This window comes from Meles meles, chromosome 11, assembly GCF_922984935.1.
Source record: "Meles meles chromosome 11, mMelMel3.1 paternal haplotype, whole genome shotgun sequence".
NCBI classification, from domain to species: domain Eukaryota; kingdom Metazoa; phylum Chordata; class Mammalia; order Carnivora; family Mustelidae; genus Meles; species Meles meles.
In genome coordinates this window covers 34,875,712-34,892,031 of record NC_060076.1, presented here as the reverse complement: position 1 = coordinate 34,892,031, position 16,320 = coordinate 34,875,712, and the positions used below count along the sequence as shown (strand labels likewise).

At 47.3% G+C, this 16,320-nt stretch overlaps 1 protein-coding gene across 4 annotated transcripts in view; it reads left to right on the top strand.

The window, feature by feature from the left end:
• The window catches only part of POLR1E (RNA polymerase I subunit E), a 29,013-nt gene extending 14,212 nt beyond the window's left edge, over window positions 1-14,801 (top strand). For 3 of the 4 annotated variants that reach the window (XM_046023970.1, XM_046023968.1, XM_046023969.1), the window contains exons 6-14: window positions 505-590; window positions 3,190-3,248; window positions 4,012-4,156; window positions 7,692-7,799; window positions 8,391-8,487; window positions 10,283-10,416; window positions 11,328-11,409; window positions 12,185-12,316; window positions 13,526-14,799. In XM_046023970.1, coding sequence (XP_045879926.1) covers window positions 505-590; window positions 3,190-3,248; window positions 4,012-4,156; window positions 7,692-7,799; window positions 8,391-8,487; window positions 10,283-10,416; window positions 11,328-11,409; window positions 12,185-12,316; window positions 13,526-13,685 — 1,003 coding nt within the window. In that variant the 3' untranslated portion in view covers window positions 13,686-14,799. Of the gene's footprint in view, window positions 1-504; window positions 591-3,189; window positions 3,249-4,011; window positions 4,157-7,691; window positions 7,800-8,390; window positions 8,488-10,282; window positions 10,417-11,327; window positions 11,410-12,184; window positions 12,317-13,525 lie in introns of all 4 variants that reach the window. The other variant, XM_046023971.1, reaches the window with a different exon arrangement.
• The last annotated feature ends 1,519 nt before the right edge of the window (window positions 14,802-16,320 follow it).

The following is a 16,320-nucleotide window of genomic DNA, read 5'->3' as shown; positions in this document are numbered from 1 at the left end:
CCACCCTGGTAGAGGTCAGATTAATTTGTGTATACCTAAAACTGTTTTAACACCACATCATGCCTTTCCAAAGATTCTCTAGTTCAGACTGGTCTGCCCATAATTCCCAAAGTTTTACTTGTCTTTGCCTCCGTAAAATTTATGTGTGCAATAAATGCTAGTGTAATCTAGATTCTTATATCTAGAAACCCCAAAGGGTTTCCCACTACGGCAGTGAGCCCAAGTGTAATTAACTACCAGAATCACCTGGGAGCTTTTTTTTTTCCCCTCTTTTTCCTTCCAGAACCACCTCGTGAGCTCCCTCATTCATTCTCTCCTTTCCCTCTCATGCTAAGAATTGCTGCTGTAGGGGATTACTGTTCCTCAGCAGCAAATGGTGTGTTCCTCAAGTGTATTGATTGAGGCAGAAGGACCAGTGAGAACTTTTAAATAGGAAAAAGGAAGTTGTATAAACAATATGTTTGAATAACTGATTGTCATTGATATTATTCCTACTTTATTCAGGCATTTTGTGGGAATTCTGAACAAGACTTCTGGCCAGATGGAGGTGTATGATGCTGAGTTGTTCAACATGCAGCCACTGTTTTCAGGTAGGGCCCAGTCATGAAGGCTCACAAAAACACTGCATGTTTTAGGTTTGTTAGATGAGTTAGTTTTTGATTTGTAAAATATATTTTGTAGTTATTTTTTAAAGGGCGCCTTCCTGGCTTACTATGCGTCAGGCACAAGTTAGGGGTTGGAGATGTCGCAAAACAGTCAGAGGTCCTGTCTATATAGCATTTACAGATTTGAGATCAGAAAATAGTCTTCTGGAAGCAGTCTCATTCTTGATCTCCAAAGCACTTTTCTCTTGACTGCTGTGATGCAGTGACCCCTTACACTTGGCTTTCTATGATGTGTGCATCTGCTTACCTCTTCAATGATGTTTTAGTCACTTTTGTATCTCCCTAGCTGCTCAATACATATTTCAGTGAATCCAAAAAAAAAAAAGTTTTAGTTAAAGCTGCTTGAACAGGTAAGCCTGACGATTCACAGAGCTGTACTCCTGGGGCTAATAATACATTATATGTTAATTTTTTTAAAAAGCTACTTGAACAGTGATCAGAGCAGAGTATTGGAGGGCATGTCTGATATTTTTTTCATTCAAAGGCCTTTCTTAACTCTTTGCTGTTCTGGTTGGAATAGAGGTTTTAGGGTCTCTAGCAGGTGATGAAAGTTACTTACAAGTTGGACAATAATTTTCATGTTGATGAGAAGTCTCTACACTTTCTGTTTAGGAGAGAATCCATTTTTTCCCTAATCCAGTGGGAGAGCTTGTACTGCTTCTCTGCTTTGGCATCTTAGAATGCTCGGGTAGAGTGGAATCTTCCAGAATGATAGGTCAGAGGGTCAGACCCAAGGGACTCCTGTTCCCTAAATCTTAAATATTGAGAACCACAGTGGGGCGGGGGATGTAGATGAGGAAGGATTGTTTTTTTTTTTTTTTTTAAAGATTTATTTATTTGACAGAGATCACAAGTAGGCAGAGAGGCAGGCAGAGAGAGGGGAAGGAAGCAGGCCCCCTGCTGAGCAGAGAGCCCGATGCGGGGCTCGATCCCAGGACCCTGAGATCATGACCCGAGCCGAAGGCAGAGGCTCAACCACTGAGCCACCCAGGCGCCCCATGAGGAAGGATTGTTAATGGTCATGGTAGATCTGCCTAATACCTTCCGAGGTAGTAATTCAGCTTTATTCCCTCAGCGCAATGGTGCCAGTCCTTTTAAGAATCTGAAGGACCTGGACCTACTTCCTGGAAACTTATATAATATTCAACAATATATATGAGATTTTGCATATGATTGTAAAGGGCTCTTGAGTCCTGAAACCCATCTGTGACTTTCCTAGGGGTCCAGAGTCTATAGGTTAAGAATTCCTTGCTTTTTGAATACAACTACATTTGAATTATTCTCCAAATCCTTTTCTGACTTCTAAGGAGGCAAAGGAAATTACTCATTAATCTGTTGATCAAACAAATTTTTGTTTTTACGTGTAAAAATATTGTAAGTAATGGTTTATTTTAGCCAGCATAAATATATACACATACGTACACACATGCAACATTTATTGATTCCTTACTATGTGCTAGGCACTGTTCTAAGCACTTTCAATGCATGTCATCATTTACTTCATGTAATAACCCTCTGGTGGTTTGTTTTTTTTTTTTAATTTTATTTATTTATTTGACAGAGATCATGAGTAGGCAGAGAGGCAGGCAGAAAGAGAGGAAGGGAAGCAGGCTCCCTGCTGAGCAGAGAGCCCGATGCAGGGCTCGATCCCAGGACTCTAGGATCATGACCTGAGCTGAAAGCAGAGGCTTTAACCCACTGAGCCACCCAGGAGCCCCACCTCTGGTGGTTTTATTGATGACAAAACTGGTACAGAGTTTGAAGGGGACATACTGCTGATACATATGTATTTTATAATACAGTATAATATAACTTATGTCATAATTATAATATCTTAATATATAACAGTATAATTATATATTAGTAGTACTAATATAATTATACAACTGGTAATTATACATTACCAATATTAATATAATGTATATTATAATTACATTATGTTAAGTTATAATTATATTTTATATATATATATATCTCATATATATGAACTGGGAGTGCAATTCAGACAAGGTCACTCTAGAGCTTATGCTCCTGTCCACTACTGTGTCCTGCCCCTATACGAGTAGTTTATGGGAGATCAGAGAGAGCTTCACGTAAGTAACACATATCTCTCCTTTATGTCTGCCTTTAGGTCTTTTGTAAGGAAGGCAAAACTAGTTACTGGAAAGAGCCGAGGACTTGATTTCTAATCCCGTCTAGGCCACTGCCTGGTGTACTGACCTGGGACACATCATTTCATTGGGAGGCTTTTTCCTTATTTGTAAAACGAAGAGGTTGGATTAGATGACCTTTCATTTGACTCCTTAATTTATCCTCCATATCCTCTAACTGTATACTAAAGGCACAGACTAAATGTCCACAGAATCCATCATGTTAAACTCTGGGAAGTCCTGCAGTAAAGAAATCCGTAAAGAAATTTCTTAGATTAACCCTGAAATAAATATTAATCACTGTTATAATCTGTGGGTCTTACAGCTTGCTTTTTATCCCCCTCTCTGTATTTGCTTGTTTTGTGTTTTGACAGATGAATCAGTTGAGAGTGAATTGACACAAGAGAGTCAGACCAAAAGTTTTAGAGAAAAGGTAAGTGTGACAGAACTGAGACATGGGAGATGAAGCACGTTCCTTCTAGGACCGCATTTCTCCATGCAGAATGAGCTGGCTGAGCAGAGGGCTGCTCCCAGCTCACTGGGTCTATGGTTCCCCGGACGGTCTACCTGCAGAGACCTCTCGACCTCACGGAGCGCTGTCCTTCCGTCTGGGGCAGCTAGACACAGCTCCGTGCCAGTGTTTGGAACTGGGTCGCTGGGCTGGCATAGCTGTAGTGTAACACTTGATTTTGGATTTAATGCAAGTTGCAGAAAATACTGGTTGTAGCCTGGAAGCTCTCACATTAAAACAAAGTAAACTTCAGGATTTTCAGCGTGGGTAATCTCACCCCAGATGGTAAGTCAGTTGAGGCTTCAGCACTGCCTGGAGTGCTGTGTTGAGAACAATGTGCAACTGTCCTCAGGCTCAGTGGGAGAGAATGAGTGATAAGCAACATCTGCTGTGAGTGTAGGGCTGGAAGACGGTAGGCTGTGCGCGGAATTTACCAATCCTCAGTCTAGTCCAGGCTTTCGCAGTGCAAATGGACACCATTGATTTATAAATAGCCCGTGACAGTTTACAAAGCGAGTACTCGGATCTGTTAATACAAGCCTTTGCGATAGAAAGGTTTGAGTCCCCCCAGTTCACAGGTGAAGGAGTCCTGGCTCAGAAAGGTGGAGAATTTCCCCACAGTCACACAGCTGGGAGTTGTAGTGCCCAGCCTGTCCCCAGACAAACCAGATTTGTCGCTGCACAGATGGATTCTTGCATCGAAGCCTTTGGAACCACCAAACAGAAGCGGGCTTTGAACTCCAGAAGAATGAACAAAGTTGGCAGTGAATCTCTCAACTCTGCAGTTGCTAAAGCCGCGGAGAATATTATTGATGCAAAGGGTGTGACTGGTAAGCAGCTGGGACTCGGGATAAGAGTTTGCTCACAGAGGCCGCTTCCTCTTCTCTTGAGATCTTTTACCTGCCCCACAGATGGAAATAATGGGCATCAGGGCTGGATTCCTTCCTGCTTCTCCCTGTACGCCTCCTTGGGGAACAGACTCTGGATATAGTAAGACACGGCTGCCTGCAGGGAGGTCGCAGTCAGGTAGAGGAGACCAGTGCAGGGACGGGTGTGCGTGCGCTGTGTCTTGGGCGCCAGGGTTCCAGTTGGTGAGGTGCAGAGGGAGAAGGCCTCGGTCTCGAGGTGGTCACAGGGAGGTTTGGGGCAAGAAAACTGATGTGAGAATGAACTGAGACAATGCATCACTATGGGATCAGTGGATCTTTTTCTGTTCCTAAATTCATGAGCAGCTTGAGCATTAATTATATTATTTAAAAATGTATTTATTGCTCAGATGCATTATAAGAACATAAGAGAAAGTTTATATAAGAGCAATTTTTCTATTAAAATGGGATTTTAGGGGCACCTGGGTGGCTCAGTGGTTAGGCCTCTGCCTTCGGCTCAGGTCATGATCTCAGGGTCCTGGGATCGAGCCCTGCATCGGGCTCTCTGCTCAGTGGGGAGCCTGCTTCCCCCTCTCTCTCTGACTGCCTCTGCCTACTTGTGATCTCTCTCTGTGTCAAAAAAATAAAATCTTGGGACGCCTGGGTGGCTCAGTTGGTTGGGCGGCTGCCTTCGGCTCAGGTCATGATCCTAGCGTCCTGGGATCGAGTCCCGTATCGGGTTCCTTGCTTGGCGGGGAGCCTGCTTCTCCCTCTGCCTCTGCCTGCCTCTCTGCCTACTTGTGATCTTTCTCTCTCTCTGACAAATAAATAAATAAAATCTTAAAAAAAAAAAAAAAAATCTTTTAAAAAAATAATTAAATAAAAAATAAATAAATAATTAAATAAAATAAAACAGGATTTTAGGGGTGCCTGGGTGGCTCATTTGGTTAAGTGGATGGGTCTTGATCTCAGGGTTATGAGTTTAAGCCCTGTGTTAGGCTCCATGCTGGGCAAGGAGCCTACCTAAAAATAAATAATAAAATAAAATGGAATTTTAGTAGTTTTTAGAGAATCTTTTTAAACTGTGCGATTATATAAATATTTCCCTATGTTTTCTTTCAGTATTTTCACAATTTTACTTTTAACATTTAAATCTTAATGAAGATTTTTTTTGGCATATGGTACAGACCTAATTTTATATTTTCCAAAGGATTAGCCAGCTGTCCCCAGCTCCATCCTTTTTTTTGTAGATGAGTTAAAAAATCATCCTCACTTCAGCACATTCTGTCTGTTCTGTTCAGTTGTTCTTTCTGTTCCTGGGGCAGCACCAGGCTCTTTGGAGTTCAGTAGCCTCATCTTCCAGCTTGTTTTCTGATGGGGCAAATTCCTCCATCCCTCTTTTTTTTTTTTTTTTTAAGATTTTATTTATTTTTTGACAGAGAGAAATCACAACAAGGCAGAGAGGCAGGCAGAGAGAGAGAGAGGAGGAAGCAGGCTCCCTGCCAAGCAGAGAACCCGATGCGGGACTTGATGCCAGGACCCTGAGATCAGGACCTGAGCCGAAGGCAGGGGCTCAACCCACTGAGCCACCCAGGCGCCCCTTCTCCTCCTTATTTTTGACAAACTGGTTAGAATAGCTCAGTGGGGGGCCTGCTTCCCCCTCTCTCTCTGACTGCCTCTGCCTACTTGTGATCTCTCTCTCTGTCAAATAAATAAATAAAATCTTTTAAAAAAATAAAACGGGATTTTAGGGGTGCCTGGTTGGCTCCTTTTTTTCCCCAGGCGATCTTAAGAATTACTTTGTCGAATTGCCTCAAAATCCCATTGAGAATAAAATGGAGAGAATCAACATCTTCTTTACAATATTATATTTTCTTATCCAGAACATAGAAGTATGTGTCTCCATTTATTTGAAAGTATAAATAAACTTCTGAATTTTTTTGTTCAGTTGACTCTCAGCTGTCAAAGGACATTTAAAAAGAAAAGAAAAAGGGGCACCTGGGTGGCTCAGTTGGTTGAGCATCAGACTCGTGATTTAGGCCCAGGTCATGACCCTGGGATCCTGGGATCACGCCCCACATTGGTCCCTGCTCAGTGAGGAGTCTGCTTCTCCCTCTCCCTCGGCCCTTCCCCCTACCTCTGCCCTGTCTCCCAAATAAATAAAATAAAATTTAAAAAAACAGGGGCACCTGGGTGGCTCAGTCCTTGGGTGTCTGCCATCAACTTGGGTCATGATCCCAGAGTCCTGGGATTGAGCCCCGCATCGGTCTCCCTGCTCGGTGGAAGCCTGCTTCACCCTCTCCCACTCCCCCTACTTCTGTTCCCTCTCTCACTGTTGTCTCTCTCTGTCAAATAAATAAATAAAATCTTTTAAAAAAAGAAAAAACCTTGGGACACCTGGCTAGTTCAGTGGGTTAAGCCTCCGCCTTCGGCTCAGGTCATGATCCGAGGGTCCTGGGATGGAGCCCCACATTGGGCTCTCTGCTCACCGGGGAGCCTGCTTCTGCCTCTCTCTGCCTTCCTCTCTGTCTACTTGTGATCTCTCTCTCTGTCAAATAAACAAATAAAATCTTAAAAAAAAAAAAAACTTAAAAAAAAATTCACTCATTTTCCATCATTTTACCAGATGAACTATTAGAATGTTCCTGTATTCCTCTCTGTCCATGTTAATATGCTTGCTTGATTCTTTTTTTTTTTAAATTTTATTTATTTATTTGACAGAGAGAGACAACAGTGAGAGAGGGAACATAAGCAGGAGGAGTGGGAGAGGGCAAAGCAGGCTTCCTGCCGAGCAGGGAGCCCGATACGGGGCTCAATCTCAGGACCCTGGGGCCGTGACCAGAGCTGAAGGCAGGCGCTCAACAACTGAGCCACCCAGGTGCCCCTACAATTCTTTCTTTTTTTCTTTCTTTTTTTAAGCAATTTCATTTATTTATTAGAGAGAGGGGGACAGCACAAGCAGGGAAAGGAGCAGGCAGAGAGAAGCAGGCTTCCTGCCGAGCAGGGAGCCCAATACGGGGTTCAACCCTGGAACCCTGGGATCATGACCCAAACTGAAGTCAGATGCTTAACTGACTGAGCCACCCGGGTACCCCTGCTTACTTAATCCTTACGTGGTTTTTCTTGTAGGGTCGTTCACAGTTTTATATTCTGACTTTTCATTTTCACTCAAAATTTGTGGAGTTTTCTGGACATTAAGCCATGAATGGCCCTCTTCCTCACTTTTAGCTTCTCTTATATTGTAAATATTTATTAGCTCAACTGTCCCTCCCAGCTACTGTGCAGGCTGCTTGAGGGGAGCCGTGCTGCGTGTGCCTTCTCCAGGGCCTGGTTAGGTTTGTATTATGAGTGGACATCAGCCTGGTCAGGCCGCATCGGCGGAAGCACCCCGATTAGGAGTTTCTGGGCCAATTAATCTTGAGTACACAAGTTACAGAGTACTGGGGAGCCTAAACCCAAACAGCATGATACCAGCACCATCTCTTCCTTTATTGAAAAGCTCTGGTCAATGATGCCATCCATGACGACCTGCAGAATGACTCCCTCTACCTTCCTCCCTGCCACGCTGATGCCGCCAAGCCTGAAGACGTGTATAAGTTTGAAGACCGTATCCTTGTTGCAGTAGAAATGCTGCTTTATTTCACAAGTTGAGAGGCGCACACATGAGTGGGCAGACAGGCTCTCTGAGGACGTTGCTGGTCCCATTACGCTCACAGAAGTACTCGCCCTGGCACCATTGCTGGAAGTCAGCTAGGCTTCCTCACTAGCTGTGGGACCGGCCCGCAGCCCCTGGGAGTCCAGCCCATTCCTCAGCAAGGTGCCAGATACCCTCAAGCTCAGCCCTGTGGGGGCCACTCTCTGTGAGTAGTCAAAATAAGACTTTCACGTGAGCCCTAAGTCTAGGGCAGACTGATTTGTAAAAGGTAGAGCATAGAATTTTCCTACTGGTTGGTCTAGTCAGAGGGAACATAACTGCAGTGGCTTTGTAATCAGTTGAGGAGGCAGAAAAGCCCCAGCAGGGAACGGGCTCTGGGCTAGGAATCTGGAGAACCGATTCCCTGTGCTCAGCCCCAGTACTGTGTGGTCTTCCCCGATCTGGGCCTCAGCTTTCCCATCTCTAACATGGGGCCACTCTGAGGTGAGTGAGCTCGTTGGATGTTTCTATTTTGGTCAGATTATGTTCTTGACCTGTCACTAGTTCTGTCCACTGCGGAGTATGAAGCTCTCCAGAGCCCCTCCGAAGCTTTCAGGAACGTCTCCTCAGAGGATATACTGAAGATGATTGAAGAGAACAGGTACCCCCCTCCCCCGCCCTGGGGTAGATGGAGTGTCTGAGGCAGTGATGTCAGAATACTACAGTAGTCAGACATGAAGCGGACCTTTAGGGATGTCCGTTGGTAGGGGTGTATGTCTTTTCAACATTTGAACATGAATGAGCCAGTGTTTTCTTGAAAATATTTCGGGCCTCTGTCCCAAGGCTGTGGGTGGCATTCAGGGGGCAGAGAAGTGGCCTCTGAGTGCATGGCGCCTTTGACTGAGCAGAGGGTGGTGAGGCCTTGCGGTGTGGGGCTTGGAGCCGGAGCTGGCCTGGTGTCCCCAGTGTTACGCTGACAGTGATTGTCCCCGGCAGGGCCCAGGTGCCAACCTGTGACTAGGTGCCAGTGGACACTTCATACATAAAGTTACGTTATACACAAGTCACTTTATACACTTTCTACATAAAGTCAAATTTATGGGGGCACCCTGATGGCTCAGTTGGCTAAGAGTCTGACTCTTGATTTCACCTCGGGTCATGATCTCAGGGTTATGAGATCAAGCCCCCGCTTCCAACCCTGCACTTACCAGGGAGTCTGCTTCTTTCCTTCTCTCTCCCTCTGCCCCTCCCCCTGCTTGGGCGCGTGCTCGCACTCTAAAAGAAATAAATAAATCTTTTTAAAAAGTTAAGCTAATTTAAATAGTGTGTATTTTAAAATACTCAGATTATCTCCCCTGTCTCCTTTGGCCCTTCGAGCAGCTTTTCTTTTACAATGACAGCGGAATTTTCTTACTTTTTTTTTTCTTTTAAAGATTTCGTCTTGAGAAAATGAAAAATTGTCAACCCTGGGTTGGTTCCCTAGTTTCGAGAGTGCTTTTTTTGGTTTTCGTTCCAAAGATACATGTGCAGAAAAGCTTATTCCTGGTCCTTGGTTGTCTTCGTGTAACTTCGTGTAGCTGCACAGCAGGTGCAGGAATGGGCTCTGGGCTGAGAGTTTGGAGAACAGAGTCCCTGAGCTCTGCCAGAGGTACTGCGTGGTCTTCCCTCTCAGAGCCTCAGTTTTCTTATCTGTGAAATGAGACTGCTGTAAGATGACCTTGAAGAACCTTCTCACCTCTCTGAATCCAGGATCCTCCTGGTTGTGGAACAGTACATAAAAATAACAGCTAACACTGAAGGAGCTCTTACATGTGCCAAGTACTGTTCCAAATGCTCTCCTTGCATTGTCTCATTCAATGCACCAAAAAATCATAGGAGGAGGCTACCATCTTTATCCTAAAGTTTTAGGCGGAGATGGTGTACAGAGATGTATAGAATACAGAGACTTGCCTAAGCCACTAAATGGCAGAGAGGGGATTCAAACCCGGGCAGTCTAACTCAAAAGCCTGGGCCCCTGAGCGCAACATCAGGCTGGGACGTACTGTCTGGCAGACTGTGTTGTTAGACTGTGCCGAATCTGTTCTGCTGCCTACGAATAAAGTTTTATTGGAACACAGCCGTGGCCATTCATTTGTGTGTGATTAATGGCTGCTCTTGCACTACAGGGGCAGCTCTGAGTAGATGCAGCAGAGACCACAGGGCCCACAGAGGCTGGAATATTTATTGTCTAGCCCTTTAGTGCCCTAGCCCTGTGCTCGCCGTGTCACAACCCTTTAGTGCCCTAGTCCTGTGCTCGCCATGTTACAGAGAGCATTAACAGGATGGCCCTTCCTCGACTGTTGTGTATCAGCTGTGGCAGATGCCCGATGTTTTCATTGTGAGAGCGGCAGTGGCTCCTGACAGCTGGTCTTAAATGCATTCCTCCCTTGCCCCCCCCAACCCCGCCCTTGTTTTAGCCACTGCTCCTTTGTCATAGAAGCATTGAAGTCTTTGTCATCAGATGAGGAGAGCCGAGACCGCCAGGCCCGATGCATATGGTTTCTGGACACGCTCATCAAATTTCGAGCACAGAAGGTGATTAAGCGGAAAAGTAAGTAGACATTTTATTCTAGTTATTTCCAGCCTGTTACTTGTCTCTTAGACCGGCTCTGATGAGAGAAGAAAATGCCTGTGCTTGTGCAGATCTCTATTTCTGTGTAACGGGTTCCTGTGGGCGCCGCCAGCATGCCGAGACAATTGGCCCGGCTCTTTCCTCATCTGAAAGTGGGGACAGGCTGGGTTGTACGATTGTTCAGAGCTAACATTGACTACTCTTTCTTCTACATTGGGCAAAGTATAGTATCCAGTCAAATGAAAATTTTAAAAGACGGTTGGACAGATGTCAATCCTGTGGGGAGAAAAATTGGCTTTGCTCACATGAAGGCCGGTGGCAGGGCTGTGTTGTGTCAGCTAATTTCCGACGGAGAGAGAAGAGAGTTCCCCTGGTGACCCGTGTCACCTACAGTGAGGGCCACGGCAGGTGTGGGGGGGTGTCCCACACTCCTATCTCCCCAGAGTTGGAAACCCACCTGTGGTTTCAGGCCCATGCTGGTGCCGTCTCGTTACGGCGCTGGAGCTCCCAACAGTCTGTATGTTGTCGGTACTTGGTTGTTGCTCATTTGCACGTTCCAGTCGCCCTTCTTTCCCTCTCCTTGGGCTTTTGCCACAGTCTGTGTTGCATCTTACGAATTCTGTGACTTCAGGCCTCATCGGAGTCTGTTCCTCCTCCTCACCACTGCCCCGTCACAGATGTCTCTTGGGTGCAGGTGGCCTGCAGGCTGAAGCACCCCGAGCACGTTTGCATTGGCAGGTGGCTGTCCTGGTTCACAGGCCCCTGCTTCTCTTCCCACACGGTTTTGTTCCTTGTGGTGGTGCAGCTGTTGGCCTCTTGTCCCAGCTCACGGAGGAGGTGTGGTATGAGGGTTTGGAAACAAAACACGCAAACTCATCTTTGTGTTGCAGGTGCCCTGGGACCTGGAGTCCCCCACATCATCAACAGCAAACTGCTGAAGCACTTCACCTGCTTGACCTACAACAATGGCAGGTCAGGGCTTGACTTCGGGGCTTAACTTCCGGGGCTTCTGCCTGTAGAGGAGAAAGCAGGCGGGAAGGGTTGGGCAGGGGCACTAGAGCATAGATTGGCTTCCATGTCCGCAGACACTGCTGAGGAGAGCACTCATGGCCATTTGCAGGGGCCTGGGGTCCAGGTAGTTGAGGAAACCCTACATACTACATGCTCTGTGCCCCGTGGGGAAGTTCCCATTAGCAGCTCTAGGAAGTCCTGCCATGGAGACTTCTTTCAAGGAACCCTTCCTCATACCCCACAGAACCGGTGTTCCATGGGAAGGCAGTGTAGCAGAAAAGCACAGGCCAGCGTGATGAGTTTGGGGAAGGGACCCAGAGCAGCATATCTGGCCTTCTTTCCTGCCCTTGGCTCAGAATGTGTTTCCTGCTCTGAGCGTGCTTGGAAACATCAGCACCTGGATTTGGGATGACTGTTTTCCCAGCAGCCCACCTGAGCAGTGGGGTCAGGCTCTGAGGGTCCTTATCATTGCAAGACTCTTAACTCTGCCTGGGGAAAGTATACATGTGGCTTTCTTCGTCCCACCTGGAGGGCATGCTGGGGTTGCCTCACTGCTCCACTGTGTGTGACGGCGTGGGCACCATGACAGGACCTCGAATGGTGCTCAACTTTCTTTTCTTCTCCCCAGTGTGGGAAGACATGGAGTGTGTATGAAAACAGGCTTGGATGTTTTTATTTTGCTCTCAGATTAATCATCTTATGCACTCTCTCTCCTTCACTGCCACTGCCTTCGCAGCCTGCGGAACTTGATTTCGGATTCTATGAAGGCAAAGATCACTGCATACGTCATCATACTTGCCTTGCACATAAGCAACTTCCAGATTGACCTGACAGTGTTACAGAGAGACTTGAAGCTCAGTGAGAGAAGGTGAGCAGCACAGAATTACAAAGCTCCCTGTGGGGGCTTGATGTATTTCTAGTACTACCGGAAAGCAGGATGTGCCATCGAGGGAACTGGGGATGTGTAGTATGGACAGGATTTGGGACCGGGGGACAGTTGTCAGTGCCCGAGTGAGTAAACAGATGAGCAGCCAGACATTTTGGAGTAAGCCTTGTCTTGTGAGGTGTAGTATTAAGTCTGTGATGATCTCAGTGATTTCCCTACAAAACAACAGGAGAACCGTCAGTTAGAGAAGTCAGTGACTTTCCCAGGCTCACACAGCCAAGAAGGGGAATAGTTGGCCTTCAGGCCTGAGGCTTCCCATAGCATTCTGTCCCTGTATACACAAGCAGTCTCGGAGTTACTGTCACTGGGGAGAGGAGGTTTGTATGGTCCCAAGGGGTGGAGCCCAGGGCTGGGCATTGTAAGAGAACCCAATCTCAGCTTAGCAAAAAGAACTTTCTCTGAGTCAGATGGAAGGGGCTGCCAGGCGAGGTGTGGGAAGCACAGTGGGGCTGCCATTTGCCAGGGACGTCACACAGCTTCTGTAACCCAGCAGCCCTGCTGGGTGGCAGGGACAGACTTGGAGGGTCCTGGGAGAGTTGGCAGAGTTGTGGTCTTGGGCCCTTTCCAGCCCTGCCAGGAGGGATTCAGACTAAGTAGGGGACCAAACTTCCAGGATCGTGAACTGCGGGGTATGTTGGCCTCTGTCGGTGATTTCGGGGCATCTGGTGTCCAAGGCTGCCGGTGTCCCAGGAGAGCCTCTGAGAACACCTCTGTCTGGACTCTTGTAGCAGTCCCTGGGGGGATTCTCCTGAGGGCTGTCCATAGAAGGCATTCTAACAGGCAGTGAGTTTGAAAATAAAAGAGAAAAAAGGTACTTGGAGCCTATAAAAGCTCTACCAAAATTCTAGCAAACGCTCAGTCCTGGTTATCAGAAGTAAACAGAGTTGTTAATGGTGTCAGGATAGCCTGGTTTTCTATCACTTATATGGATATTTTCTAATGACGAGACATTAAATTGAAATTGTCTTTCTGATGACTCTGGATCTTGTATCCTTCTCTGCTTTGCTCTGGGGGCCACGTTGGGGATTCTGTCTTCGTGACCAGGAGCATGTTCTGCTCCCTCCTGTCAGGCCTCCCTGAGCAGACCTGCTGAGGACGTTTTCCCACATTTATTCTGTGTTTGTTCCTTAGGATGATGGAGATCGCGAAAGCCATGAGGCTGAAGATCTCTAAACGAAGGGTGTCTCTAGCAGCTGGCAGGGAGGAGGATCACAAACTGGGCACTTTGTCCATCCCCCTGCCTCCAGCCCAGACCTCGGAACGCCAGTCCAAGCGGAGGAGAATCACCTAGAGGCTTGCTTTCCGCATGGAGCATTTTGGCCACACACAGCCACTACTTCTGTTCATTTCCATTTTTATTTTTAAAATGAGAAGAAAAAGAAGCCTTGCCTTGGCGTGGGTATGAAGCCAGAAGGCAGCATCTCAAGTTGTGCTGGTCTTCAGCGGAAGCATGAAGTGATGGCTGTGTTGGACTTGACCTCTCTTCTTTGGTGTGTCTGTGATTGTGAATGGCAGCTGGTTCCCGTGGGAGGAGGGGACCCGGGGAGGTCAGAGCAGCAGATCTTACAGGCTGCACCCTGGGGCACATCTAATGGATAATGTTAATAAAGAGAAATGTGAAGGGCCCCTGGAGTGCATAGTGAGGAGGATACAGCCCATCTGGGCTGGGAGGCCTTAAGCGTCATTGGTAGCTAAGCATGGGCCGCTCTGCTGCAGGGCTGCCAAAGGGACGCTGTGAACTTGAGGCTGCCGTCAGAAGTGGAGCCAAATCAGAGGATGTGATCAGCCCCTTCAGTCGCTCTGCCTGTGCCTCAGGCCACACAGAGGGCAGAGGGTAGCTCTGGAAGCTCATTCCTGAGAGAGATGAATCCGAGTGAAGGACGGAGAACACACTGTTCCAGCTCTCCTTCAAAGGGGGTTTAATGTGTGGACAGAAAGCTATAGGATTATGAAAGGCTGTGTGTGTGGGAGTCAGGGGGTGGCCCCTGGAGCTGTGAGGTTTGAGGGCGCACAGCTGCAGCTGCTTCCTCAGGCAGGCGTGGACACCCACTTCTCCCCAACACTGCCGCTGGGCCTCCTGAGGCTGGTGACGGGGCCCCACAGTGCTGAGGGCAACCTCCCCTGCTTTCAGCACCCGCATTTCCACTCTTGGGCTGCTCAGCACAAACAGCCCAAAGACCGGGAAGCTGGTCTCCATCTTGCTTCCTCCTGTGAACATTTGACCCTTGAACAACCCAGGGTGAGGGGCGCCAACCCCTCGCAGAGTCAATCCGTGTGTTGTTTTGACCCCCCCCCCAACTTTGGTAAACAGTTAACACATACTTCGAATGTTACACGGATTACATCCTGTGTTCTTAAAGTAAGATAGAAAAAAGAGGATGGTAGGAACATACAGTGCTTTTATTTTTTTTTTTTAAGATTTTATTTACTTATTTGACAGAGAGATCACAAGCAGGCAGAGAGGCAGGCAGAGAGAGAGGAGGAAGCAGACTCCCTGCGGAGCAGAGAGCCCGATGCGGGGCTCGATCCCAGGACCCTGAGATCATGACCTGAGCCGAAGGCAGCGGCTTAATCCACTGAGCCACCCAGGCGCCCCTGCTTTTATTTATTGGAAAGAAACTTCACATGTTCAGTGGGCCCATGCTGTTCAAGAGTCAGCTGTAATTTCATGGTTTTCTACCAGGCACATGTATTACTTCTGTAATCCGCAGGGGTAAATGAGTTTTATTTAAGAAGAAGAGAGAAGCTACTGGAGGGTATTGTTGCAGCCTCAGGGCATTGAGAGCAAGATGGGCACATCGTTTATCTTGCAAATGTGAGGCGGGTAGTGTTCATAAGGAAGAGTGATCTTGGGTCCCTTTGTGTGAGTGGATTTATAGACGTGAAAGCTTTGGGGGAAGGAAATAGTTTTTTTCTCCCCTGAACTTTCTCGAGTGCTTAAAAAATGGGGTCCCAAGGAAGACCACCTTGTGAAATCTGTCTTGCTCTTCTGCCTGGTTTCACTCCTGCGCTCTGGCAACCCCAGATAACGGGTCAGAAACCGGCCCGGCATCACTGGGATCGAGGTCCCCATCAGCCCCAGGTAAGGGGTTCAGGGAGAGGCACGTGCATCAGGCGCTTTCTGTTGGGAAGGTTTATGTGGAGGCCAATCTGGCAGCACCTTATCCTGGGGACGTAACATTAGTCTGCAGAAAAAGAGATCAGAGCTGGGTAGAGTCTCTTTAAATAATAATAGTGATGCCTTTTGCCACACATCTCCAAAGAGCTCGGAGCAGTGCAGACATTACCTCATCATTAATTTTCAGTGTTCTTGGGTGAGAAGCTGATGGCAAGTATTATGGTCTCCATTTGGGGCAGAACGTAGCAAACGCTTCAGATAGTGGAGCTGAAGTCAGGAGTGGTTCTGACCAGACACTGACTGATAAAAAGATTCGAGATATTTTGGGGCATATTCTCCTACAGTTGTTGTACATTTCACACACATGAACTTGCCTTCCCGCATTTTGCTCCACGACATAGAGGGTCTACTGTGAGCAGGGTGCAGTGCTGAGCACTGTGGTTGGAGGTGAAGTTTAAACTCCTTATTCCCATGCTTTAGGCCTTCAGTGTTAGGGCTTCTACCTGCCAGTCCCACCCTAAGTCCCTCAACCCTTGGTCTCCCACATTCCTCTTCTAGTCTTCAGGGTCGCCTTGTGCCTTCTCCACTTCTATGCCCTTTCTGTGCCCTTCTCCCTAGCCCTGCTGGTGTCCCTGTCCTATCCTTCATGGCCTGTCCCCTGCCCCACAAAGCCTGCCCTGACACCACCCCACTGTATCCACAGCCGGACATGAGCTCCAACAGCAAACATCGCCAGCCCTTCTGCTGTGGCCCTTCCTAATCTCTCCTTGGTATTTTAGTGATTTCCTGCTCGACGACATTCATGACT